Source organism: Melanotaenia boesemani, chromosome 10 (genome assembly GCF_017639745.1).
Source record: "Melanotaenia boesemani isolate fMelBoe1 chromosome 10, fMelBoe1.pri, whole genome shotgun sequence".
NCBI classification, from domain to species: Eukaryota; Metazoa; Chordata; class Actinopteri; order Atheriniformes; family Melanotaeniidae; genus Melanotaenia; species Melanotaenia boesemani.
Window position 1 is genome coordinate 4,212,922 of NC_055691.1, and position 27,998 is coordinate 4,240,919.

Genomic DNA, 27,998 nt, shown 5'->3' on the forward strand with positions numbered 1-27,998 from the left:
TTACATTCGTATTCACAGGGCAACTTTCAGGTCAACAGATTTGATGACCTTACGGTAGAAACATGCAGGAAGAGTTAACTGTTTAAAAAATGTGTCTACATATGCTAATTTGTTTTAGTATTAAATAATTGTTATGTTATCTCCTGATTAACATTTCTCAGCAGCGAGGGGCTTTCATAGAACGTTTGGGGAGAAACGAGGGCTAGTACCAAAATTCACCTTAGAAACACCAATACGGAGCCAGAATGAAGTAAACACAAACGTCAAAGTGAAGAAGTATATTTTAGAGCATCAAATGTAAAGCATATTTTATCACTTTGTGAAGTTATTATTGTTTTAATTGTGTTTTGTTTGGATGGCATTGCCCAGTAGAGGCTTTAAGAGGAGTTTCTCCACATCATTTTGGTATGCTACATATTAGGATTACTGCATTTTGGCATGTGCACAGATCATCTGTACTGCAAACAACTCAGGAGAAAAAGCACTTAACAGGAAAAAATTGCCATCAGTATTAGAGCAGATACTTACAGATTTATACCAAGTTACTGCTTCTTTCATTCACAGACACTTATCTTGTAGAGGACAGATTTAACCAGATCCTACATGAAACACAAGTAACACAATTGCTTAGATTTGACAGCCTCAGATGCACTACAACTGAAATTAAGTACAGGACTCACAAATTTTTGACTATTTGGTTAATTTTCATCTTCATCTAATTTTTTAACAAGAGAGATAAGCATGCCTCCTAAAAAGCATCAGATAAAGACTAACCTCTGAAGAGCTGCAACAGACGATCTTTCCCTATTTAGATTTCTACTGAATACCTGTGAGCATGCACTTAAAATCAAGAGTTTAAACTAATTACCAGTGATTGTGTCTAATATGTCCAAAACATGTTTTAACCCCCTTATCAAGCGGGCAAAAACGCCTGTAATATGACCTCCAAATTAGAATTACTGCTGTTATTGAACCCTCTGGATTGTAAGTACAGGCTTGGGCTCTTTGTAAAGGTAACACTCTCTAGTTTCACCCACAGCAGTCAAAATCACTGTAAGTATTACTGATAAAAAGTTATACACTTTAAAACACACAGAAAAAGAAAATTTTTTTTGTCCTCGCCTTACCTTTACGGACAGAATGAGACCAATCTTGATGGAAAATATTGATGTTTGACCTATAGAGAGCCCTCAAAGGTAAGGAAAGTCAACCTTTAAACTTTCTTCTTTTCTGTAAAAAAGGCTTTAGTGTTAGCGCTGTGGTTGTTGCGTGTCAAAATGGTTTATATCATCGGAAAGACAAGACTTTGAGCTTTCATTTGATGTGTATATTGTGGCTTGCACACATGGCTGCAATGTTGTTGACTAGTAGTCATGTACCGGGACCGGTACGTCTGCATCGTAAGGGGTTAATACACACCCCAAGACTCTTTTTTCAAGTGCAGTGGGTAAGGAAATTATTCAGACCCCTTTAAGTTTTTCACTCTTTGTTTTATTGCAGCCGTTTGCTAAAATCAAAAAAGTTTATTTTAATTTTCATTAATGTACACTCAGCACCCCATCTGGACATAAAAAACAGAAATATATAAAATTTTGTTTTTATCAATTTAATTTAATTATTAATTTATTAAAAAAGAAAAACTGAAATATCACATGGTCATAAGTATTCAGACCCTTTGCTGTGACACTCATATTTAACTCACATGCTGTCCATTTCTTCAGATCCTCCTTGAGATGATTTTACTCCTTCATTGGAGTCCAACTGTGTTTAATTAAACTGACTGGACGTTATTAGGAAAGGCACACACCTGTCTATGTAAGACCTTACAGCTGACAGTGCATGTCAGAGCAAATGAGAATCATAAGGTTAAAGGAACTGCCCAAGGAACTCAGAAACAGAACTGTGGCAAGGCACAGATCTGGCCAAGGCTACAAAAGAATTTCTGCAGCACTCAAGGTTCCTAAGAGCACAGTGGCCTCCATAATCCTTAAATGAAAGAAGTTTGGGACGACCAGAACTCTTCCTAGACCTGGCCGTCCAGCCAAACTGAGCAATCGTGGGAGAAGAGCCTTGGTGAGAGAGGTAAAGAAGAAACCAAAGATCACTGTGGCTGACCTCCTGAGATGCAGTAGGGAGATGGGAGAAAGTTCCACAAAGTCAACTGTCACTGCAGCCCTCCACCAGTCGGGGCTTCATGGCAGAGCGGCCCGACGGAAGAGTTTGCCTAAAACACATGAAGGATTCCCAGACTATCACAAATAAGATACTCTGGTCTAATGACACCAAGATGGAACTTTTTTGCATTAATTCTAAGCGGTATGTGTGGAGAAAACCAGGCACTGCTCATGACCGGCTCAATACAATCCCAACAGTGAAACATGGTGGTAGCAGCATCATGCTATGGGCGTGTTTTTCAGCTGCAGAGACAGGATGACTGGTAGCAATTGACGGAAAGATTAATACGGCCAAGTATAGAGATATCCTGGAAGAAAACCTCTTCCAGAGTACTCAGGACCTCAGACTGGGCTGAAGGTTCACCTTCCAACAAGACAATGACCCCATGCACACAGCTAAAATAACAAAGGAGTGGCTTCGGAACAACTCTGTGACCATTCTTGATCTGAAAATGGCTGTTCACCAATGTTCACCATCCAACCTGATAGAATTGGAGAGGATCTGCAAGGAAGAATGGCAGAGGAACCCCAAATCCAGGTGTAAAAAACTTGTTGCAGCATTCCCAAGAAGACTCATGGCTGTACCAGTTCAAAAGGGCTTCTACTCAATACTGAGCAAAGGGTCTGAATACTTATGACCATGTGATATTTCAATTTTTCTTTTTTAATAAATTAGCAAAAATTTCTACATTTCTCTTTCTTTTCTGTCAAGATGGGGTGCTGAGTGCACATTAATGAGAAATAAAATGAATTAATTAGCAATTGATTATTACACATATCTGTTTACAGCTGACTTATGCTATTTAAAGTCTAAGAAAACAGACTTATTTGCCAGTAAGGCAAAGAATAATAACATTTGGTAACAAAGTAAGAAAATTCAGTTAATCTCTTCCATGAATGTTTCATTCACATAATACAATCATACTTTGTTAATTCCAAAAAGGGAAATTATTCTTGATAGCATAAAGAATCAGTAATGGTGATCAGTGGGTTTTAAATGCATTGTGTATAACACATAATAAATAACTATTGCTGTCAAAAGAACCACCGTTGTGTAGCAACAGATCTAAGAGAGCCTCTTACCAAACACACTTTGGTGATCAATTTGTTTTATAGATGGCGTGCAGCATCGTTCATCATATTCAGAAACATGAGCATCATTATTCTTTGACTAATCTGTTCTAGGAGCTCCAGAGTTGGCCCCAGCACATAGCCAGACTCTATCCTTTGAGTCATTGGCTTTGATGCGGCTACAACAACAGATCACACTCTCCACAACAGACTTAAAGAAGATAGGTAACATCTTGGCATAGACATCTAAGGAGTTTAGCTTCATCACGAAGTGGAGTCTTTTCTGTCCCTTCTTGTTGCATTTCCAGTTAGGTCTGTTGTCCAGGTAAATACCCAGGTGTCTGTACATCTCCATCATTTTCATTTATTCCCAAGGATGGAAATAATACTTTACATGACCCAGTTCTTCATAAAATTCACAATCATCTCTTTTAATTAGATCTGATAAGACTACACACCCTCCACTAGCCCACAGCTTTCCTCACACCTCCACTCCGTCTCCCTGCAGCTCAGTCATGGACCTTAACACGGCCTCATCTTTCCAACACATCAGAACATCAGGAGACCTCCTCTGCCTCCACCGCTAGCCTGTCTGTCTCCTGCAGTCAAGTACTGGAAGTCTGAGGTGTTCAGCGTGAGGAGAAATTATGAGAGTACAGTCTGTTGTGGTGCTTCTGTGCTGCTCCCCACCATCTCAGACACACAACCTTTCAGTCTCACAACCTGTGGTCTGTTAGTTAGGCAGTCATAAATTCAGGTGTTTGTGGAGGTATCCACCTGGGATTTCTGGACTTCTTCACATAACAGAGCAGGCTGATCTGTATAAAAATCACTGGAGACTCAGAAAGACAAACAGGAGAAGCAAGCTGTCTCTACCCAGTTTTCTGCATTATTATTGGCCGACCTCGTACTCATGTTCTGGGTCTCTGATGTATCAGATGAGTCTCCGTTCTGTATTCACAGTGGCATAATATTCAAGTAATCCCGTTTCCCTTCGCTCTTTAATTTGTTCCCCACTACCACTAAGTAAACATCATTGAACGAACAACCCATTAATTTCTGGCTGCTTAAAGGTATGGTCACAGTGTAGGAGTCACTTTAAGCTCTTGTCTCGTCCCCTATTCTAGCAAACACCAATTCTGCCCCAATCTCTCACAGACTCATCCTTTCAATTGTGGCATAGGAGAGGGATTAAATGTGTGATGGACCTTTAAACGAAGGACTTTATCATCACCTCATTTCTTTTGAACAGCTAAAAAAAGACTACAGGTGTGAAGTTACATTAAATCACACATGGATAGATGAGTGTTTGACCATGAACCAGTTGAGAGAGGCGTGGTTTCTGTGTTATATCATAATATTCAGAGGGTCGCCGTCATATCGCTTAACCGCAAGACCAAAACTGACTATTTTGGACAGCTATATTTGATACTTTTCCATGCATGTATGAAAACGTTATCAGTCCTAACCCATTGACTGCATTTTCTGGGGTTTTCCCTCAGGAGACAGCAAAACCAGGACATCAGGCTGGGGCTATAGCATTCTCTACTCTACTAGCCTCACATCTGATTCTCCTTTGTAGTATGAAAACCTTCTTCCAACTAAGTGTTCTGGAGCTTGTGTCCCTGTTTTTTTTTTTTTTTTTTTTTTTGTACACTACCTTGGTATCACAACTTTTCTTTTTTGGCTGTACTATCCCAAAGAACTTCCCCCCTCCCTGTCTCAAGGCTTTGTTCCTAATGTTCAGCAGCTTTTTCAGTTCAGTGAGGATTCAGGGCTTATTGGGACATCACATCACTGCTCATGTGAGGAGGAAAGTGTCCAAACAGAAGCTTTTACAGTCATGTCATCACCAAAGTTCTTTTCAATTCTTTAAAACATTCCTTCACAGTTTCTTGAGCCTCCCCAGGCCATCTCCTCAATGATTTTGTAGTCAAAGATTTTCTCTAAAAAACTTTATGCGTAGGTGGAGATAAGAAGGACCTGAATATGGTCTAATTTTTCTAGTTTAGGATGGGCTAAGGAGCTGTATGTATGTGCAATGTCAGCGACCTGACCTTAGATATAAGTGGTAGAAAATAAATGAATGAATGAATGAATGAATGAATGAATGAATGAATGAATGAATGGATGAATGAATGAATGAATGAATAAATGAATGTGTTGAGTGTGTAAACTGGCAATGATTAAAGCAAAGTAAATCGCAGGCAGCATCGGCGGAGAGAAACGTACACCTAAAATAACAGAGGGGAATTCCCTCAGTAGATAATCTGGATGAAAACTCAGAGCTTACAGTTCAGTGTCCCTGGCACAGATAATCTAAGCTGTTTGGCAATGGCAGAGAAGATTTGGCAAGCTTTTGAAGGGCACAGCCCACAAACTCAGCTATGCTGCTCATTCCACAAATGCATTTTCCTTACAAATGTGGCTCCATTTAAAAGGGAAATAAATGGGCTTTATTTTTTGCCAAAAAGCATTGGTATCAAGAAAGACATATTCTACCAAACACCAATTTCCTTAATTTTTGTGCTAAGTTTACAAATAGGGCTGCAACGATTGGTTGACGTTGTTGACTATAGTCAACAATAACAATTGTCAACAATGAATTTACCTGTTGACTATTGTCGGCAAAAAACAAACAAAAAAAAACTGCATGTGCAAAGAAAAAAAAAAAAAAACTACAGAGTGAGACATTGTCTTCTTTTCCTATCTCTGCTGAGAGCTGCACATGCACAATAAAGTCTGCCAGGGGAAAATACGGGGGCCAACCAGGGAACAAAATGGCGGCAGAAGACGTCAAAAGTATGAGATAACTTCACATTAAGCTTACAAAATAAAATATATACACGCAAGATTTGTAAACCGGACCTTGTGCACCGCGGAAGTACGTCTGCAAAGCTCGAACATTTAAAGAGGAGGCATGTCGGACTTAGATGCAAGATTTAAAAGCTGAAAGTAAAATACGAACCATTTAATAATTATGAGATACATAATCTGATTGGTCTACTAGTCGTTTTAATAGTCGATGACAAATCGACTATCAGAATAGTCATTAGTTGCAGCCCTACTTACACGCTGCTACCTTGATATAACAATAAATCAAATAACTAACCTCCTTTATAATCTCAAAGTTTAAACAAAGTCCAATATGATATTTGATAATGTATTCAGACAAACATAAGTCCTGTCAGTTCATACACATGAATAAACATCAGTAGTATTTCCCTTTTAGTCCTATTGGAATGTTACTAACCAAGTATTTTTACAATATAGAGCTGAATACTAAGACCACTTTTTCCAGCCCTGGAGCTGCAGACAATAACAAGACTTTGGGGTCAGCAACAGTAGAATCAACAGAAAAGGGGGAAATAAAAAAAAAGGAAAAGGAACGCAGAAGAGACACAAGGCATCCGAGCCTGAGCAAACCTGGGTTCATTTCCAGTCCTTTCAGGCCCTCTTGTTAATGGCCCTGCTAAATAAAAAGCCTAACACTCTCCACTCTGTCTTCATTGTGGGAGTACATTTTGGAATGGGAAGTTTGTGAGGATGACACATGGCTCCACAAAAGACCGCGGCTCGCTGAAGAATGCCGGCGCTGTCTCCACGCCTGTGACGCCTGCGGCCTCACGCCTGAGACGAGCATTAGTGATTGCTTTTTATTAACGCTGCCATTTTGTTTTTTGTTTGGACACAGAGAAGCCCACAAGGACTCTCAGATTCAGTGTAACCCCACCCCACCTCCTCCCATCACCTCCTCCCCTCCAAGTTTTCCTTTGTGCTTTTTTGTCCAAAAGAGAAAAAAAAGACAGCAAAAGTGAAATCTTCACAATCAACTTCCAATCAAAGCTCCTTTCCTTTTATTCTCGTCTTTTCTTCTAACTCTCCTACATCTCTGTCTCTGACTGCCCTTCGGCTCGTGTGGCCTGTTTTCAACCCGTCTAATTCCGATGTAGGTCATTTTACATTCGTTACCTCCAAAGCGTGGGGTTGTCCTTAATGTAAGTTTCAGAAAAGACAGGGAGTGAAGGAGGCGCCTCTAAAGAAAACTAGACAAAGAGATATAGATTAAAGCTGATAATAAGAGGAGGAGAAAGGAGGGGAAGTATTGATTGGGGGACAGACGGCAGAGAATTGATGTTGATTCCTGTCAAGTCCAACTTTCAGCTATTATCTGTTGGGTGTGTGCGTGTGCTTGGGGGGGTGGGTGGGGTAGGCGGATGTGTGCGAATAAGCGTGTGTGGCTGAAAACATGGATGAATGTCAGTGCTCCTGACACAGATGGTCCACATGGTCCAGGCTGTCTGCAGCTTCCTCATCCTGTATTTGTGGTGCACTTTCTCACAAGTGCCGAGCTCTGAAGGAAAAGCTTTCTGCTTCTCACTGGTTCAATATGACAGATTAGTTCATCTTCAAATAAAAGTTGTGGCCAAAGCAAACAGAAATACATGATCATAAATTAATAATAAATATAACACACCCAGTATAGTCTGGGTGGATATTACCACTTTTAATTCATTTTTGTTTGTGTCATTTAATTTTCCTTTAACGTCAAACAAACAATCAATTGTGCACAATAAAAAAGTAACTGAAAATAATTCAGCCTTTCATCGCATTATATTTGATTAAGGACAAATTACTTCATACAGATTAATTTAAAAAAAAATTTAAACAATGTGTTTTAGACTCATTTTGAAATACGCCAATCTTTTATCTGTTCTTTCTTGGGCCTGAAAATGCCCAGAAAATCCAGAAAATGACTGAGACATTTCTACATACTCCAAACATTTCATCATTTTAGTGCAAGAGATAACATTACAGCATCTCTGTTATGTAAATTATCTGAGAGTGAAACTTAAAAATGATTAAGGGTTATGATGGCGCCGCGGATGGCTGCCTCGGTGTGTTGGTGCACATTGTTTTTTCTTATTCTTGTTGGCACCCACGCACCAAAACAAATTCCTTGTACGTGTAAACCCACTTGGCAAGAAACCTGATTCTGATAAGCTGTAACCTTACCATCATCTTTTCATGGATCAATGTCCCATTTCAAACAAATATTAAAATAAATTCCTGTCATCGAAATATTTGATCAGTTTATGCTAAAGTCTTGGAAATTTCCAGAATAAGAAAAGCTGAATTTCCTTTATTTTCCTTTCAGGTCTTTTTCCGATGTCAATAAATGCAAGTGCAGGGCATAGGCCGTGATTTGGTCTATAGGGGGAGCCAAATTTCATTTAATCGGATGTGTGAAAAGTTTGGTGTTCCACAGAATAAATATTTCAGGTTTCTTCAGAGTTTTCTTAACAACCGAGGGGGCTCTGTCCATCAGCCTTCTGCACTGGGACATATAGCTTCTGTTGGAAAAAAGGCAGTCTGGTCTGTACCTCTAGACCACTTTCCAATTGTGATACGGGGAAAGCCTGAATTCATACCCAGAGAGAGGAGCACGTATGAGCATGAGTGGTTGTTTGTCTCTCTGTGTTGGCCCTACAATAAACTGGTGACTTTTCCACTTTCCAGGGTGTACCCTACATCTCACCTGCTAATTGCTGGGATAGACTCCAGTCTCCCCACAACACTTCTTATATAAGAAATATAGAAAATTAATGTACTAAAATGTATTTGTTATTTGTCTAACTTGCCATCATATTTACACCATATGCGTGATTGAGGATTATGTGTGTGTGATGAGGTGGGATGGAGGGGTGGTTTTCTACGCTTGATTTCTCCATATCCATCTTGTCTGGGCTCTATTGGCATCATCACTGCAACAGTCACATCTATGTGACATCCTACTCTGAAAGGTAGTGGTAGCCACTGATGGCAGGTTATTGATGCAGACAAGAAGGAGGTGAAGGAGGACAGAGTGTTTTAGATTCACTTGCACAGAGCTAAGAGACATGACATGATCTGCCTGTCGGAGCGGAGAGCTGCTGGTAATGTCAGGGCAAGTAGAGATGAAGATGCACACAGACAAGTCCATCAGCGTCCATCTAGCTGTGCAAGGCATCTCTGACTGACTCAACTGGAGGAAAAGTTTGAAAGGAGCATACAAACATGCATTCCCAGCTGCAGACACCGGGAGGTTAAGCAGAACCAACAGTTTTGATGTTGTTCCTCAGTATCATTCTCGCTGTCAAGCTGACCACCTTCTTTTTCAACAACACAAATGACAGGTGTAAACATCTCTAAAAACACCTTCAGGAGCCAGTTGTGGCCTGCCTGTTCATATGACAATGGAAGTTGTACCTGGGAGATAAAAGTGGACTTTAGTTCAGACTGAAACATCCCTGAAGCCTACAATGATTTCTACGTGTTTGGAGAGTTTTGTTGTGGCTCCCTTAAAAAATTATCTCTTTCTAAAGAATTTTAACCTCAAAGGTGAAACCATCATGAAGCCCAGCAGCTCAAAGCTTTTAACAAAGGAGTAAAGCCAACCTGAAGGCCTGGTTTTCTGCATAGAATCAGAAGGAATCATTTTATTTCATTTTCCTTTCTTTGTTTCTAAAAGTCAGCTTCCTTTTGTCTTGGGAGATGCCATATATACGTATGTATAAATATATATATGATGGTTTAAGATGGCGGCGCGTGTAGACGCAGCGACCTCAAGCTCTCCCGACAATGCGATGTTTTGTTCGTCTAGTAAGTGTTTACCTGTAAGAGTCTCCCGTCAGTGTACGTCGGAATACATGTACAATCGACAGGCTTTGTTAAACATCCAAAGAAACAAGATCTGCAAAGTTTTAAACTCGGACGTAACAAAGACGCTAAAGGAACTAGGATTGCTACGCCGGCCTGCTACCTCACCGGTCTCGCCTGCTACCCCTCCCCCGGAAAAGAGGTGTCGGAAGCGGTGCGCAAGGACAAGAAAGAGGGGCAAACGGGGAGGCATCCGAGCTAGGCTAGAGGCTAATCCAACACGCCCAGCCATACCATCTATCCTCTTGGCGAACGTACGTTCACTGGATAACAAAATGGATCACATACGACTTCTGAGATCAGCGAATCGAAAAGTGAGTGACTGTTGTGTGCTTGTTTTCACTGAAACATGGCTAAAGGATAACACTCCAGACTCTGCCATACAACTGGAGCAGCTAACCTGCTACAGAGCGGACAGGGCTATCACAGACAGAGGGAAGACCCGGGGTGGCGGGGTCTGTGTTTACATCCGCGATGCGTGGTGCCGGGATGCTACTGTGGTAGGCAAACATTGCTCACCACTGGCAGAATTTATGATTGTGAAGTGCAGGCCTTTCCATCTACCCAGGGAAACAAACGCAATTCTTATATTTGCGATTTACATCCCACCGACAAACAACAACAGTGATAGAAACGCAGCGCTTAACGAACTGTATCAGGCTATCAGTGAACAACAGACGGCACATCCAGACGGTTTCACCATCCTCGCTGGAGATTTCAACCATGCTGACCTCAAAGCCGTTCTTCCAAAGTTTCACCAGCATGTGCACTTCCCAACAAGGGGAGACAACATCTTGGACTTAGTGTACACATCACATAAAGGAGCTTACAAAGCCATCCCCCTCCCTCACATCGGGCTCTCCGATCACCTCACTGTTATGCTAATGCCAGCATACAGACCGAGAGTGAAACTCATCAAGCCCAGCATCAAACAAAAGAGAGTGTGGCCACAGGGGGCCACATCTGCACTACAGGACTGCTTTGAAACAACAGACTGGGACATGTTCAAGCAAGCAGCCACCTACAATGACACTACAGACATTGAGGAGTACACAGACACGGTGACCTCCTACATCACCAAATGCATTGATGATGTGACACACATTAAAACCATCACCACTCGGGCTAACCAGAAGCCATGGCTGACAGGGGATGTCCACAGGCTGCTGAGGGCCAGAGACAACGCCTTCAGAGCAGGGGATGAATCCGGCCTGAGAACAGCAAGAGCCAACCTGTCCCGGGGCATCAGGAAAGCAAAGAAGGACTACACACACAAGATAACCTCACACTTCAGAGACAGCAAGGATGCACAGAGTCTCTGGCAGGGCATTCAGGCCATCACAGACTACAGGCCCGCGCCACGGAGCTGTGAGAGCGACACCACTCTGCTCAACAACCTGAATAGCTTCTTTGCACGCTTTGAAGCAGAGAACAACACCACCCCACAGAAAACCCCACCATCTCCTCACGACCAGACCCTGTGTCTGTCTGCCGCCAGCGTGAAGAGGACACTCTCCACCATCAACACACGGAAAGCAGCAGGACCAGATAACATCCCCGGTAATGTGCTGAAAGAATGCGCAGAGGAGCTGAAGGATGTATTCACAGACATCTTCAACACCTCCCTTAAACAAGCAATTGTCCCGTCATGCTTTAAAGCCACTACAATCATACCTGTGCCAAAGAAATCATCACCATCCTGCTTCAGTGACTACCGTCCTGTGGCACTGACACCCATCATCATGAAGTGCTTTGAACGGCTAGTCATGTCTCATGTCAAATCCACCCTCCCCCCCACCCTGGATCCCTTCCAGTTTGCATACAGAGTCAGACGATCCACAGAGGATGCAATTTGCTCTGCCCTCCACCCAGCTCTCACTCACCTGGACAAGAAGGACTCATATGTGAGAATGCTGTTCATAGACTTTAGTTCAGCATTCAACACCATCATACCACAACAACTCATCTGCAAACTGGACAAACTAGGCCTCAGCACCTCCCTCTGCAACTGGCTGCTTGACTTCCTAAGTCAGAGGCCACAAGTGGTGCGTGTAGGCAACAACACCTCTGGCAGCATCACCCTGAGCACGGGGGCTCCTCAAGGCTGTGTGCTCAGTCCCCTGCTCTTCACTCTGCTCACACACGACTGCACACCAACCTACAGCTCCAACCATCTTGTGAAGTTTGCGGATGACACAACTCTGGTGGGGCTCATCACCAAAGGAGATGAATCCCACTACAGGAAAGAGGTCGACCTCCTAACCAGCTGGTGCAAGGACAACAACCTTCTGCTGAATGTCAGCAAGACAAAGGAGATAGTTGTCAACTTTCAGAGAGGCCACACACAACACCTGCCACTAACCATCAACGGCACTGCAGTGGAGAGGGTGAGCAGCACCAAATTCCTGGGGGTGCACATCAGTGAGGACCTCTCATGGACCACTAACACCACATCACTGGCAAAGAAGGCACAACAACGCCTCTACTTCCTGCGTAAGCTCAAGCGCGCCAGCGCTCCACCACCCATTCTGACCACATTTTACAGAGGGACCATTGAAAGCATCCTTACCAGCTGCATCACCGTGTGGGGTGGGAGCTGCACTGACTACAACAGGAAAGCCCTGCAGCGCATTGTGAATACAGCTGGCAAGATCATTGGAGCAACACTCCCCTCCCTACAAGACATCTACAGCACACGCCTCACCCGAAAAGCCATCACCATTGTGAGCGATGCAAGCCACCCCGCACACAACCTGTTCAGCCTCCTGCCCTCTGGACGGAGGTACAGGAGCCTCCACTCCCGCACCACCAGACTCACCAACAGCTTCATCCATCAGGCTGTGAGACTGCTAAACTCTCGCCCCACCCCCCTGCCCCTACCCCCTCCCCCCCAACCCCAGCCCCAACTAAACTCTCGCCCCCACCCCCCAGCCCCAGCCAGCAGAACCAAAGACTGTTAACATCACTGCTACTAAGTATGCTGCTAAGTGCGATTACTGCCTTGCACTACAAACCCTGCGAACACTTGTATTACTTGACTGCCTTGCACTATAAACCCTGTAAATACTTGTAACTTTAAATTGCACTACAAACCCTGAGAATACTTGAAACTTTAACTGGAGCTGCTTCCTCACAGTATATCTCTTCATATTGTAAAACTACTGGAAGACTCAAATGCACATATGCTGATCTTGTTTGTGATACCTCTTAGCCTTGTTTTGATACCTTTTATTTATTTAAGGACCAGACTTGTCTGTGCACTTTATTGTTTGTCTTGTCCTACTTGTCTTGATACCTGTATACGCATGGGACAGTGAGAAACGTAATTTCGATTCCTTTGTATGTTATGGGCATGTGAAGAAATTGACAAATAAACCTGACTTTAAGACTTTAAGACTTTAAAGTCTCAGAGATGCCATATATATATATGTATATATAAATAACGCGTAACTATTATATTTTATTTATTTTAAAAACGCATGTGTGGCATGACAAGACCATACATCCACCATTTCTCTGTTATGATGGCGGGACGTGGAGAGACAAGATGGTAAAGATGAGCACCACCTGCACTTCTCCTACATTCTTTTTTAAACTTATCCTGCATTTCTCTGCTCTTGTGGCTCTCTGGTAGTCTCCATGTTTATAGAGCACAGCTGCTTCTTCCCTCCCCTCTCAAGTTGTTCCGTGAATCATGACGGCTGTTGTGGATCAGCTGATCAGCTTCTCTCTCTTGTTGCGTTTCTTTATCGTTCAGCTGAGGAGGAAACTAGCAGTTCATGGTTCACATCGTCACATATTTACCCAGAAGTATTGTTGTTGGCAGTAACTTCTCTAACACAGTAGCTAGCTGGTGGTAGGCAGGGTTTATGTTTTCAGCTATGCAGGGGCGGGTCTAGAAAAGTTCTGATGGGGGGCCAGGCAGGAGCACTGACCAGGAAAAGGGGGGCACAAATGAGACCTTTTTTTTTTTAGGTTTAGATGCTTTAAAATGCACATGCAGATATATATATATATATATATATACATACATACATATCACATATCATATTCACATAAAGACACAAGTCTTTGCACTTCATCAATAAACCACATAAAAGAAAATAGTTGGACACCAGCTGTTAGACCAAAGTACCAGTTAATCCATGCACACAGCATTACCTGAGCATTTCTGACATAAATTTCCTGTGTAAACAGCTTCATGATATGCTACCGTGACGGTTGATGAAATCTCTTGCCTGCTTATTTCTAAAAAGAAAAAGTTTAAATCGCCCCTGCACCATAAATAATGGAAACATGCTTTCCCTATTAAAGAAAATCATATTTGTGTTTGAAAAAGCAGCCATTTCCATAAAATGTGAAACCAGTCTATTATGTGCATGAATTGTTGACTGTGTGCATACATGTAGTCATTACTATTATTTAACCTTCACATTGCATTTTCATGAAAACACGCCTGCAGGGCGAGTGGAGGCGAAAACACAAGTTCACAGCAACGATAGTTATTACCGTGAATGACTTTCTGTCAAGCACATTACATTCACACACAAAGAGCAGCACTTAGCACCCAGTTAAGAGCTATTTCAGGGACACCTATTTCCTCCCGCAAACAGTGTGTCAGCACCTCTTGCCACTGATGCTTCAATCTGTTCTATGAAATGCTAACAAGCAATGGTGAGAATGGAACGCTGCTGCACCAAATTACACAAATACAGCCATAATCACTTCTCAGCATGAAGCTCTTCATTTCACTTTGCCTAGCCTGGCAGGAGGTGAGAATTCTGACAATGTCTTCTACATGAAGAAAAAAAATTTAATCATTTAAAAATTGAGAGGAAGAGTGCAATTACCAAAAAAAAGGCATGCCTATCTGGAATTTGTGTAATAAAGTAAGATAATTAAAACAAAGAAAAGATGTAAATGCAGAAAAATAAAACCAAAAAGAAGAAACATAAATTAGCAAGGAGGAAAAAAATTTGTTATGCCTGCAATTTCTATGACCAGAAATGAAGAGGAGTTTAGATTCAAGGGAAAGTGTAAGAAAAGAGAGATGGATGTCACAAACAATAAAAGGTTAGTTATATAGTCATTTTGTTTCGGTTCACTTTCCTTTTACATTTATCTTCCTCTCCTTTCACTGTTTTTCACTCAGTACCGCCAGCTCACTTAACTTGCTTCGATCTGATTCCTACTTTGTGTGCACACGGCGATTTTTATGTGACAACCGGCAACCAAGCAGCATCTTGGAAACAAATCATAACCAGCCCCTCAGCTACCTGCCTGGTTTTCTGCAATAACAGTCAGTGAGCAGATTCAGTTTTCAGTAATTGATCTTTTTGTCACCTTATCCAGACAAACAACTGTGAACACACCAAGGAGAGGGCGACCATCTGCAGGCTCTGGGAGCCCAGTGTCATTAGTGATATTACAAAGTCCTTTGACATTTGTGGCGGTAACATCATAGAAACCTGTGACTGTTTTGAAGAGGTCATGTGTACTATATCGGTGGAGATGTGCAGGGACAATGCTCTCACATTTCCCAGTGAAGACAAAGAAAAGATGCTGCAGACACTGCAATACAAGCTACGGCAATACTCTGTGTACAGAGTGTTCAGGCTGCCACTGGCACTACTGTTGCTTCCCCTCACCATAGGTTCCACATGATCTCACCGCAAATTTCTCCAAGTTCTAAACAAGAGTTTAAAAGCAGAACAAGAAGAGCACAAAATTAAATTTGACCTGATGGACATATAGATATTAATGGATGAGGCAAATAAAAATATTGCTGATGCAAAAAAAATCTAAACATGGGGACCAGCACAGGAGATGCCTCTGACCAATATTTAGCAACTGGCGCAGCTCACTTACTGTGAGGAGCAGAATATGAAATACTGCTCCTCACATGCTAGAACTAATTGTAGACTGTCCTCCACGCCGGGAGTTTTTACCTGCTCGGTCTGTGGGGTTGTTGCTGCGTTAATTGCCCTTGTCTGGTTGGCTGGGGCCCTGCACTGCAGCCTTATGGCTGTGGTGTGGGCCCCGGTCTGCCCTGATCGGGATGGCCGTCGTGGCAGCGGCCCATGGACTGTACTGGCCCATGGACTGGCTCCTGGTGTGGATGGATCCCCATAATAATACTGTTTCCTCAAAGCAGCATCAAGCGAGGTACTTATTTATTACTTTTAATAATAAAAGGGGGGGCGCGCGTGAAAGAACATAATGAGTGTTTTTAATTTTTAGGTAATTTTAGGTAATACATCCCTACTGTGGCACCTTTTATTAGGCACAAGGTGCGCGCTAATGCGGGCACATTGCAGCGCACACTCGGCAGCTAGTCAGTGCTGTGTCTGGGGTGACGATGGTCATTAATCCCCTTAAGAGAGTGATCGAAGATGGTGGTGATGGCTCTCAATGCCAGCAGGCCCAGAGCTCAGCAGCAACAACATAGCATAGTAACATAGAATTCAGCACAGCCATTTCTTTCAATAAAAAATATTTACACGATCAGAAAAGATGTGGTCTCTCCATCGCCTTTGAGATGTCTAGCCCCTTCCTTGCAACAATAACTGCAGCCATTTTTGCATAAAGTTGTACCAGTTAATGTCTGCCTTTTAGACATCCTTAATATTAACCTAAAACTAGCCAGTGCAATTAGTTTCATATTAGGTAAATAACATTACGTGTGCTAAGTTGATCTATTTGCATCTGCTCCTCACAATATTTTGCACTTTCTGGCAGAGACGCCCGTATTGCATAGTCAAGGGCAAACGCGCTAAATCCATTTCGCACATTATTTTGTCCATTTAACAGACACAATCCTCGGTGAACCCGAACATCTCCTTCATTGATCCTATTCCTGATCACACATCCATCATACTGTTCCGCTTGATCTTGTTTTCCAGCTTTTAATCTCAAGACTTCCGTTCTTTCTCTTATCTTTTTCTTAACCATTAATCTGTACTCCTTTATAACCCCTGTCTCCCTCCCTAAAGGCTTTGATCTTTATCTTCAGTAATTTTTCAGGTCACTAATGATTCAGTACTTATTGGGAACAATTGGGAAGCATCTCACTCTCCATATGGAGATGATAGTGTCCACACAAAAGTTAATATAGCCACTGAGAAGTAGACATAGTTCATATAGACAGACTCAATCATTTTGGTTTTGTATGACATCTCTATGAAGCTCACAAAATGCATTCCAGTCTGTGGCCTTAGAGCTCTCTTTTTAGTTTCTTGAGCTTCATGAGACCACCTCCTCAAAGCCCTTCTGGTCACAGGTTGCTCCGCTACATCAGATTAAGTCCCCTTTCCACCAAAGGGTCCAGCTCAGTATGGGATGGGAAGGGTGCCAGAATATCCAAACTGATCTGACCTAATTTTTTAGGACTCTTTCATTGGGGTCCCAACCTTACTAATCCACCCTAAAGCTCGACACACTGTAATCCAGGGGTGTCCAGCTTGGGTCCTCAAGGGCCACAATCCTACAGGTTTTCGATGTGTCCCTTCTCCAAAACCACCTGACTCAAATTGATGAGTCATTGTGCAAAACTTAATAGACTGTTGGATCTATTTCATTTGAGTCAGGTGTGTTGAAGAAGGAAACATTGAATAATCTGCAGGACAGCGGCCCTCGAGGACCGACTCTGGACACCCCTGCTGTAATCCAGTAATTGGTGAAAAGAATCATCACTTTCTGTGCAATGCTGCAATAAGAACACAATAGAAAGAGCGACATGTTTAAATATACCAAGTTTTTTTTTTTTTTGTGGTTTAAAGCCACATGCCATAAAGAAAGAACATAAACTACTGGATGTCCACTACTCCATGGTTTGTGTGTCACGTTCACGTCGTTGAATTTTAAGGAAGGTGCGCTGCTAAGATGTTGCGCTATAATGTAGCTGATGCATCCACTGCTATTCAGCTTACACTCCGCCTATCAGGTAAAGCTACGATTATCTGTGGAAACACAACAGAATTAAGGGTGGACCAAACTGAGCTGCCCCAAAGCGTCCTAACCTGAGTCAAACTCATTGGGGAAAATGGGGAACAGGAGAAGATGACATGTCCTACGCCGAGGTCTAATTTTCCAGTGGAAGATGAATATAGGACCTGCATGATTCACTTAATCTTCACATTAAACAAATCCAACACTTTATCTTCTATGTTGAAGAAGTTTACAAACTGTTGGAAAGTTGGAAGTGCTGCTGTGTGTGTGTGAATGTGCTGGTCTGAATGCACTGGTCAGGTCAAAGTTAGGTTTAGGAACTCAACACTGGCACCGAGCCCTGCCGGTGTGAAATACTGATGGGAAAACCTCATATACTGCAACCAGTCTGAAGGAGTTACAGACCTGTAGCCTGGGTTCAGTTAGAGAAAAATCAAGGATTGTTCAAACGTCTCTAGAGAGGGTTGAACAACTGCCAGAATTATAAGAGAACATCACTTCTGCATTTATCACTGGAAAGCAAAAGATAACAGAAAAAAGCAAGATTCTCAAGAACCACTCAGAGTTACTTATCAACACAAAGTCATGTCCTAATCTTACTAAATCATACCCTACATCTTTTTTCTAATCTGCTGTTTCAAGTCTGAATCGTCACTGAAACCTACTGATGGGTGACGCTGGCTTTTGTTCTCCTTTGCAATTTATGGTTTTGTTCTGCGGAGGGGGGATGGGTTTGTAGGACTGTCCGGTGGCTCGGTAAATAGCCTGGACCCACAGCACTCGGTCCTGCTCGTCATCACAGGCAAACATCACCAGGTCACCTTCTTTCACAGCATTAAAGAAAACCCGACCACCCTGCAGACCTACGGATGAGGAGGAAGAATAAACAAAGAATGAATAGATAAATAAGATAATCAGCAGAATTAGCCCACATTTTTAGTGTTCTTTAAGTTTTTACACCCCTATTTAAAATTACTTTGGCGTTTGGTGTCTTTTTTTAACAGTAGATTAAAAAAAAGGGTCAGACATGGGGACATACTGGGTCATAGAGCAGATAAAACAAAACAAAACAACAACAACAAAAATAAGTTATTTAAGAGCTCTTAATTTCAGGTGACTATCTCATGATGCTGATGAGAATACAGAGTGAATGAAGGTGTCATGAAGGAAAATCTGGTGACTGAATATATTCTTAGAAAAACAAACGGTCAGTTGAGCTTAGTGACAAAAAAAAAAACAAAAACAAAAAAACATTTAGATGTCAATGCAAGACAGCACTGAAGGATAACTGATGCAGACCAGTGAGGACTCTTTCAGAGGTGGGATTATCATTTTCCAAAGCCATTGGGAGAATACTTCAGAAGAGCGAATAAAGAGGGTTCACCACAAGGTGCAAACCATTAGTGTCTCAAGAATAAAAAGGCCAGATTACAATTAGCCAAAAAAACAGAAACACAAAACCATGATCTTTAAACAGATTAAAGTAAAGGCTCATTCATGCTTCATTTACATACGCAAATCAACAGGTCCTCCGAATTTGGATGACACTCAAACAAAAGCTCAGTGTCTGCTTGTCAAGCCCAAATATGACATTTGTGGACATAAATGTTCATGTGTACCTGGCTGAGGGTCGCAGTAGTCCACTGTGTAGCCCTCCAGCTGCATCAGCTCCTGAGGCTCAGCTTTCTTCTCTCTGTAGCTGCACATTGCAAATGTGTATTGACTAACCTGCAGAACAAGGACACACTGATGAATAAATAAAAATTATAAAGACATCAGAATCAGATGCATTCTGCAGCGGTGTCCTAGACCAGAAAATTACAAAGAAACTCCATTTATGGCAACTGTTAAATCACTAGTTGCATTGCATCATCCAGCCTGGTTAACTCCACCCTTCAGGCCTGCACAGCCCTTTTTCCTAAACCATTGCTACCTGAACAAAGGTAACCAATGTAAGTTGAGAAATTGAGTCTTTAATCTCAGTTTCCTGTCAACTCTGAATAATTCACAGTGATGAAAAATGTTTGTGTTACATGTCAAGATGTTGTTGTAAATAGTTTTTTTTTCCTTTAAAGGTGTGTTCATGTGTTTATAATCAATCAGTGACTCAAAAAACCCAATGAGCACAACCCCATATAATAAAGAAATGCTTTAATAAATTTGCCAAAAACAGAGATCAGATTTTATTTTAATGTTAAACATCTTTTCATACTTTGGCATTCCCTAACAATGGCTAATTCAGCATCTGTCTTCATCCTGTCTCTTCTCTGAGATCTTTCCAGACAGTAAAAGTCAGTCTGACGTTGACTGCACTGTCCCTTTTTCTTTTCTTTCAGTTTCTGTACTGAACCACCATAGTGTGTGTTCAAAACAGCATGATATCCAGTCACTGACCTGTGACATGCTGCATAAAGCAAAACCCAGCTGTAAAGTGAGGCAGTGTCCCATAAGAAAAGGTAGTTAAGTGTGGTTAAGTGTGTACAGGAATGTACATATTAAATGTGACTGTGCCATCAAAATAAGTCAGAAACACAGTGTTTTAAGGTTCAAAAGTTATGTATTGTTGCTTTAATTACTCCAAGTAAGTCATTTTTTCTCCATCACTTCCCTTCTATGTTAGTTTTCACTGTTTTTGGCCAATCAAAAGATCCAATGAGGCTGTAAAATAGCATAGTTATTTTTTTATTTATTTTTTTATTTTTGGGTAAGAAAAAAAAATGTGACATACACTCACATTCTCCACAGCCAGATTTAACAATCTGGTCCTGGTATTATTTATAGTTTTGACAAGTTCTTCTTTGTCATTGTTAAATATGCTTTTTTATTTCAGAGTGCAAATAGACCTGGCTGCATTTCAGCTCTGTAAATAGGGATGTCACGATTACGTTCTTTCACAATTAATCATGATATTAAATGCCATGGTCACATAAGCATATGTGTGTGTGTGTATATATATCAATATAGTCACCCTCCATTATGTCTGAATGATACAAGCAAATCAGCACAACTCACGTACAGCCTGAAAACAAAGTTAAACAACAGCCATGTGTTACTGCTTGTGTTGCTTTGTTTTTTTTCCCGTGTTAAGAGTGGGAAAGTACAGCAGAAGAAAGAGTTCTACCCTCCAATCAAACAGACTGGAGGACAGCTCACCAGCATGTAAAGCATGACACAAGGAAATACATTCAGTATGTTTCACCACCCTGCAATGTACTGGCGATCTGTCCTGGATGAACCCTGGCCCTCGCTGAGATAGGCTCCAGCTTCCCTGCAAACCTGAATTGGACTAAGCGTAAAGAAAATGGATGGATGGATGTTTCACCACCTGCAGGATAACCAGCAGCTTTTTACACAAAACAGGGTAAGCGTACAGTAACTGGGTTAAATTATGTTAATGTTTGCCTAACTTAACACTGAGGGGGGGCTGTTAAAATGTCTAAACCATTGCTCTATTATCAAACACTGGACTGTTTACAAACCTGAATCCTAATCAATGAACACAGATGATACTTTTTCTACCTGTGAGGGAATTTCAATTACACAGAGATTTAATTTCACCAACAAAACAACTAAATAATAAATCTGAAAGACTTCCCTTGAACCACAGAGATCCCGGATGATCAATAAGTGCTAAGAAATTAAATAAAACTCACATAAAAAGTTCTAAAAGAGAAATTTAGATACACAAATTCAATTCAATTAGGAGATAAAAATGTCTGAGTAAAGAAGAAAAAGGAAGTGATTTTTTTCTATATTCTCAGTTGAAATACAAATACCATATTCTATGATCGATGGGCCTCATTTACAAACCACTCGAAATTTGTTCTTAAATCCTACTTATGAACGTATTATGAAAATTGTGACATTCACCAAAATCTTTGTATCTTGGATTTGTTCTTAGAAGAAGAACAAATCCTATGAAGACTCTAGTGAACATCTCAGTGCTGATAATTAGCATTTGTGTTGTTTTCTGCTGCTCTGTTCAACTTTAGAACAAATTGTTCTAATGTTGGAAGATGTTGGTGAATGAGTTCTTTCATTTCTATGCTTATATTTCAGGAATTTAAAACTAATCAACCATTTCTAGCCTGCAAATACCCAACCAGCCACCAATTTTTAGAAATCATCCCATCTGCATCTCTTCGGCGGCGTACCTGAACAAGAACAAAGTATCGGCTTTTCCAGCGTTTCCAGACTCTTTGTCCCAGAGCGTACAGGTACCTGAAACACAGAGGTAATACCAGGGATTTAGAAAAAAGGGAGATGCTTGTAATTACTTACCATTTTAGTACATTTCAATCAGTTTCATGATAATGTGGAGGCTTTATAGGAATGATAGGAATTCATTACATTCTCCCTTTTTTCCTGAGACCCGAGCTTTTGTTTGGCTTAAACTTTAGATTTCCTCTAGATATCTAGGGTTAAGTGTAACAAATAAATATAATTTTATTAATACATAAATTTAGCACCAAGCAACAATTATGGATTATCATTGTGATTAACCAAATGGTCTTTTTACAAATAATTGCATTATTATGCACAAAATTCAATAAACCCATTGAAAACACATTACTATATGAATTCAGATTAAGTAACTTTTAATTTACGAACACTTTGAACAAGCAGCTTTTTAAAAGCAGTATTCTCTTTACACAGTAGCAGTCAAAATTCAATTGAACTTTGTTTGGTGACAATTCACAACCGTCATCTCAAGGCACTTTAAAGACAATAAATCTTCTGAAATAACTGTTTATACAAGCTAATTCATAAAAATAGTAGCTTAAGGAAAATATTTCTGGTAAGTATCAACTAAAAAAAATCTATGTAATCAAATAAAATCTATCAAAGAAGGATGAAAACATCTAAATTACTTGGTTAAAGGTAAAAAGTCAGCAGGATGCATTTCAAAGTTGCTTCCTTCTAAACACAAAACATCTGACAGTGAATCTCAGCCATGAGGTGTGTTTCCTGCTCGGACATCAAAAAGCAGGATAATAATCTCACCTTTTCTAGACTGTGAGGAATGAAGTGATGTTTCAAGAGAAAAATAACGACTCAAACTTGTGCAGATATTTAGTGAATCTACAATTCAGCATTTTCTCTTCAAATTCCGATTATGACATATAAGCAACAGGAGAAAACGTTCAGTCTAATCAGTAACAACACATTGATGAGTTTAGCCTTTATAAAACTTATTTAAATGGGAATATTTTCACATAAAATCTGCATTCAAAGTGAAAACCATGATAATGGTTTTAGTGGACATTACAGTATTTGTTACTGTTGAAGACAGAAGTTTGATGAGACCTTTATATAAAGAAATGCTGTAAAAAAAGAATATTTGGTCCTATACACTTTCCGTAGTAATTCCAAGAATTGAGTGCAACAGGTTAGGAACCAGTTTTCAGCGGTAGCTTCATTCCCTGCATGGACCGAGCAGAGATTTGGCAGGGTTGCAGGGGGAATGCACCTATGATCTTTATTAGAAATAACACCTTATAGGTGTTCTGCATGATTGTCTACCCGTCTCTGACATCAGCTAATGTCTTTCACTCACAATGCCTTCATTTTCAATGAATCAGGATTTACTTACATGCAATGGCTGCTTTCAAATGCCATTTCCTTTTGTGTGGGACTCAAACCTGGGCTTTGCCTTTCATAACCATCCATTTTTTTTATTTCTGAGATATTCCTTGAGGATTTTTGTTCTGTTCAGAGGTTTTCCTTCAGTTTAACCCTAACTTTTCATCTAAATTCATGCTTGTAAAGTTCATGGTTGAATCAGTGGCTGTGAGTTCGTCCTATACCTGAGTCTGCGAGGCAAGCTAAACGTATTCCATATTACAACGTAGCTTTCCTGTCAGTTTTCAGAGTGCATTGTAGACACTGTGCTGAAATTCACAGATCAAGTTAAAAAACTACAATAAATTGTGTTAATAAAACCAGATTGTGAACTACTTCCACACATAAACGACTGAACACACTCAGTTTGTGTAACAAACTGTTGAATTTTTGGATTCACTTAGCGGTGCGAGTTTTGATCACTTCTGCTGGCCTCGTTGTCAGTGAAAGGACGGTTGCCATAGTAACCAGCCAACAAAGCATCCAAATACGCTGATCTGACCAAAACTAATGAACTAAATTAAAATATGTATTCCACCAGGAAAAGTGACACATCACACTTGGACCCCAGGAGAGATTTATGGATTATAGAAAGTCTATCATTAGTATCTCCACTGCAGTGCATTGTGGGTAACTGAAGCAGATGTAGTGTAGAGTGCTTCTCTAGTGCAATTAGTTAGATTTTCATTTAAACAAACTGTTTTGTTGGGTTAAAAATCATGTTAATGTTGGATTTTTGGTGCATCACATGTCCAAGGGCTTTAAAAAAAAAAAAAAAGACCCAAAAACCAAACAAACAAAAAAAAAAAAAAAAAATAAATAAAAAAAATGCTTCCCTAAAAATTAAGCTTTTTTTTTTTTTTTTTTTACAGGTAAATAATTACTGCATTTTATTTCTTTTTTCTCCTTAAATAAATCACTTGTGAATTACTGAAAAATGCTCTGAATAAAATGAGACGCTTTTGTAGGCCTACTGCTGCTCACAGAAAAATAAGGACTTAAAGGGTTGGATCATATTTTAGGACAATGGGACGTGTAACCTTTTAATACATTTCTGACAAATTAAACTGAAGTTATTGGTTCATCAAAGAAATTTTGTTTTTCTGGAAAAAAGAACTTGATCACAATGTAATGAGTCTCAATCCATCAAAAGGCTGTGACACAGTCAGCAGCATGTTTAAAAGAAAAAAAAAAATAAGAAGAAATAAGAATGACTAGCATGGCTTCTCAATCAATGGCTGCTCCCGGGCTTCCTGAAGCGTGGGATACAGGCAAGTGCAAGTGTGGAAAATCAATTGACGGTGAGACCTCTTTCTTCAGCCCTGCTGCCCACCCTTAAAGAAAAGGCCTTCAGTCAAGGCTGCTGTGCATCTGCACTGCACAGGGAAACTGGGCCATTCTGCAGGACTCTGGGTCAACATGTGGCAGCGCCCAGCAGCCCTTTGTGAAAATGATTTGGCTGCCAGTCCTCCTCCTCAAACATCCACTATGCTGCATCACACCACAGCAATAGACCGCTGACACCAGAGTTTCCTGCAGGCATTTAACAGTCTGCATGGCACTAAGTCATCCGTCTTCAGCTGTTTTGTCAGGTGCCTCCTTTCTTTCCTTCTTTTCAAATGCTTCTTTTAATTAAAATTTCATTCCTCTTTGTTTCCAAATTTACTGCAGACAATGTAAGCGGTAATAAAAAGGAGCGAGACTGAGGCTGAGTGTTTAACCACAATCAAAACACAAGTAACTTTTTATTTATATTAAAAGTCAACTAAGTCTTTAAAATAAAAAATAAATAAAATTAAATCTAAAAAACTTTTTTTTTCCAACAATAACAATATGGAAAGAGCTACTTATAAACTTGTAAGAATGTTCCTATAAATGGCAGCAAATACAAAATAAAGAACTTCAAACCAGTTTCTTACCACACTGGCTGGTTATTAGGTTTGTTTTCTTAAATACATTTTCTGTAATTAATTTGATTAATTAAATAGCTTGCTTAGAAAATGGGGTCAATGTGAGTGCGAGTCATCTCTGGAGAGAAAAGTAAGCATGTCAATAACCAAATAACTTCATATGCATGTCTTTTCATCTTTAATGTCAGCTAAATAATCCTTGATGTCACAGAGTATCATCCTACAACGCAGGAAAATAATAAATAATTCATACTAAAATAAATACAACTAAATTAAATAAATATTTAAAATACTACATAAAAAATAAATCAGATAAAACAAAACTAAATTAAATAAAGTACAACAGAATGTGAAATGAAGCCACTGTTGAAAGAAAAAATAATTGCAATGTTTTCCTTATTTAAAAAATGTAATCTTTATTTTCCCACTAAAATAAGCTAAAATAAATAAAAACATAAAAATATTTGGTGATGAAAAAGGTGAAGACTTCACTGGTGCTCACTTTGAATCATTGTCTCCTTCCTATTTCACCAAATATTACAGAAATTTGCAAACGAATGAATCCAATCCAAACTGTTGTTTGTACCATTTTTCTTCACCATTGTACCAGTCAGTAAAGAAGCTGTCAGCTTCCTCATAGAGTCATGGCTTTAACCTGTTCAAGACCTTTTTATTCCTTTTATTGTTTGTTGTTTACCTTTTTTTAGCAGTCTGACATGAGCTCCTAAAAAATGGTTGATTGCAACATGTGGCCTTTTCTCTAAGAAATACTTCTCTACCTGAGTGGAATAAACAACACATTCATCAACCAAAATTACAGCTTCATATACACATAAATGCATGTAAGCTAGAGACAGCGTACATCCACAGAGAGACTAACTCTGACTCCTAGTGGAGAAACCTGAAAACTGAAGCAGAAATCTTAACTCCAGTTTGTTTCATGTTTTCACCGACACATAATGACAGCAGAAGGATGGACATCACCTGTGTGTTCATAGACATTCATTCACAGGCAGATGGATTAATAGGCCAGGGCTTCCTGGACAAAGAAATTAAGAGAGATCTACAAGAGACAGGTGTCACAAGAACAGCCATATTTTCTCATAACTTGGAATTTGCTGCCACCTTCTGCCGACTATTAAAAAGTACACAGCATCAGGACGTCTTGGAAAGCTTTCAACTTTTTATCATCAAATCAAATCAAATTTTATTTATCGAGCACTTTTCATACACAAAGTAACACAAAGTGCTGTACATAATAAAAACAATTCATGCATATTAAAAACAAAATTTAAAAGCCTTCACACATCAAAGAATGAGTGAATGGATGAAAGAATAAAAAGGCACAATCGTACACAGTCACACTCATACAAACCAAGCGCATGCGCTCTCCCTCCCACCCGCCCATACCCCAATCTGTGTATGAACTCCCATCACTAAGAACTGTCTCTGAAAAAAATAATAATAAAATGCAAGCATCTGGTTTGACGCTGCTTTGAGGAAACAATCTCTCGGGGATCCAGTCACACCGGAAGCCAGTGCACCCATGACCACAGAGGGCGCCACCACAGGAACCACCCAAGGCAGGGTAGTCACCATGGCAACAACCTCGCAGACAGAGCAGGTAAAGCTACCGGTGTGAAGGATCCACAGGAGGAAACACTGGAGTTAAACAATAAAAACAAGATTAAATACACTTATAAACAGTAAGAACTGATAATAGTTACACGAATAAAATACAAATAAAGAAGTTCAGGAAAAATAAAATAAAATTAAATTGTTTATAATAAACTGTACTTGGGTAAAAATGAAGCAAAAAAACAACAACAGAACGCCATATAAATAGGGGGTAAAAATAACAGAAGATTATATGGTTAAATAAGCAAAAATCAAAACAAAATAACATTCAGCTAAAAGCTGAAAGTCTTGAACCTGTTTTTAAAAACATCAACAGTCTCTGCAGCCCTGATGTTCTCTGGCAGGCTGCCCCACCGTCCAGGCCCGTAGTGGTGGAACAAGGTCTCACCAGAAGTCTTGGTTCTGACTTTGGGAACAACCAAGAGGCCAGTACCAGAGGACCTCAGGGTCTGCAAGGTTTCATAATCTAAAAGCAGGTCTGATAAATAAGAAGGTCCGAGACCATGAACACATTTATAAACAGCTAAAAGAACCTTAAAATCTGAGCGTCCTGTCTCAGAGTGATGCATGAAAACTAGTCCATGGATTAGTTACCTCTAGATTGAACTACTGTAATTCCTGATCACTGTTCTGTCCCAGAAATGTTCTGAACAGTCTTCATCTGACATCATATTTCATTTAATCGGTTTCCTGTTAAATCTAGGATAGCGTTTAAAATAAAGCTCTTAGTGACAAAGTTCTATTGGATCTTAAAGATCTGTGTTCCAGGTTTTCCCAACAGAGCACTTCACTCTCAGACTGCAGGTTTACTTGTGGTTCCTAGAGCTCCACTTATCAGACCCCGTGCTGTGGAACCAGCTTCCAGTTTGGCTACAGAAAGCAGACACCTCCTCTGTCTTCAGGATTAGTCTTTCAACTTATATTTCTGATAAATCTG

At 40.3% G+C, this 27,998-nt stretch overlaps 1 protein-coding gene across 2 annotated transcripts in view; it reads right to left on the reverse strand.

Annotated features, from left to right (window-relative positions):
• The window catches only part of cadps2 (Ca++-dependent secretion activator 2), a 224,303-nt gene that overhangs the window by 105,729 nt on the left and 90,576 nt on the right, over positions 1-27,998 (reverse strand). For both annotated transcript variants that reach the window (XM_041996780.1, XM_041996779.1), the window contains exons 9-11: positions 22,046-22,112; positions 19,511-19,619; positions 18,557-18,754 (exon numbers count right to left, since the gene is read on the reverse strand). In XM_041996780.1, coding sequence (XP_041852714.1) covers positions 18,557-18,754; positions 19,511-19,619; positions 22,046-22,112 — 374 coding nt within the window. The remainder of the gene's footprint in view (positions 1-18,556; positions 18,755-19,510; positions 19,620-22,045; positions 22,113-27,998) is intronic.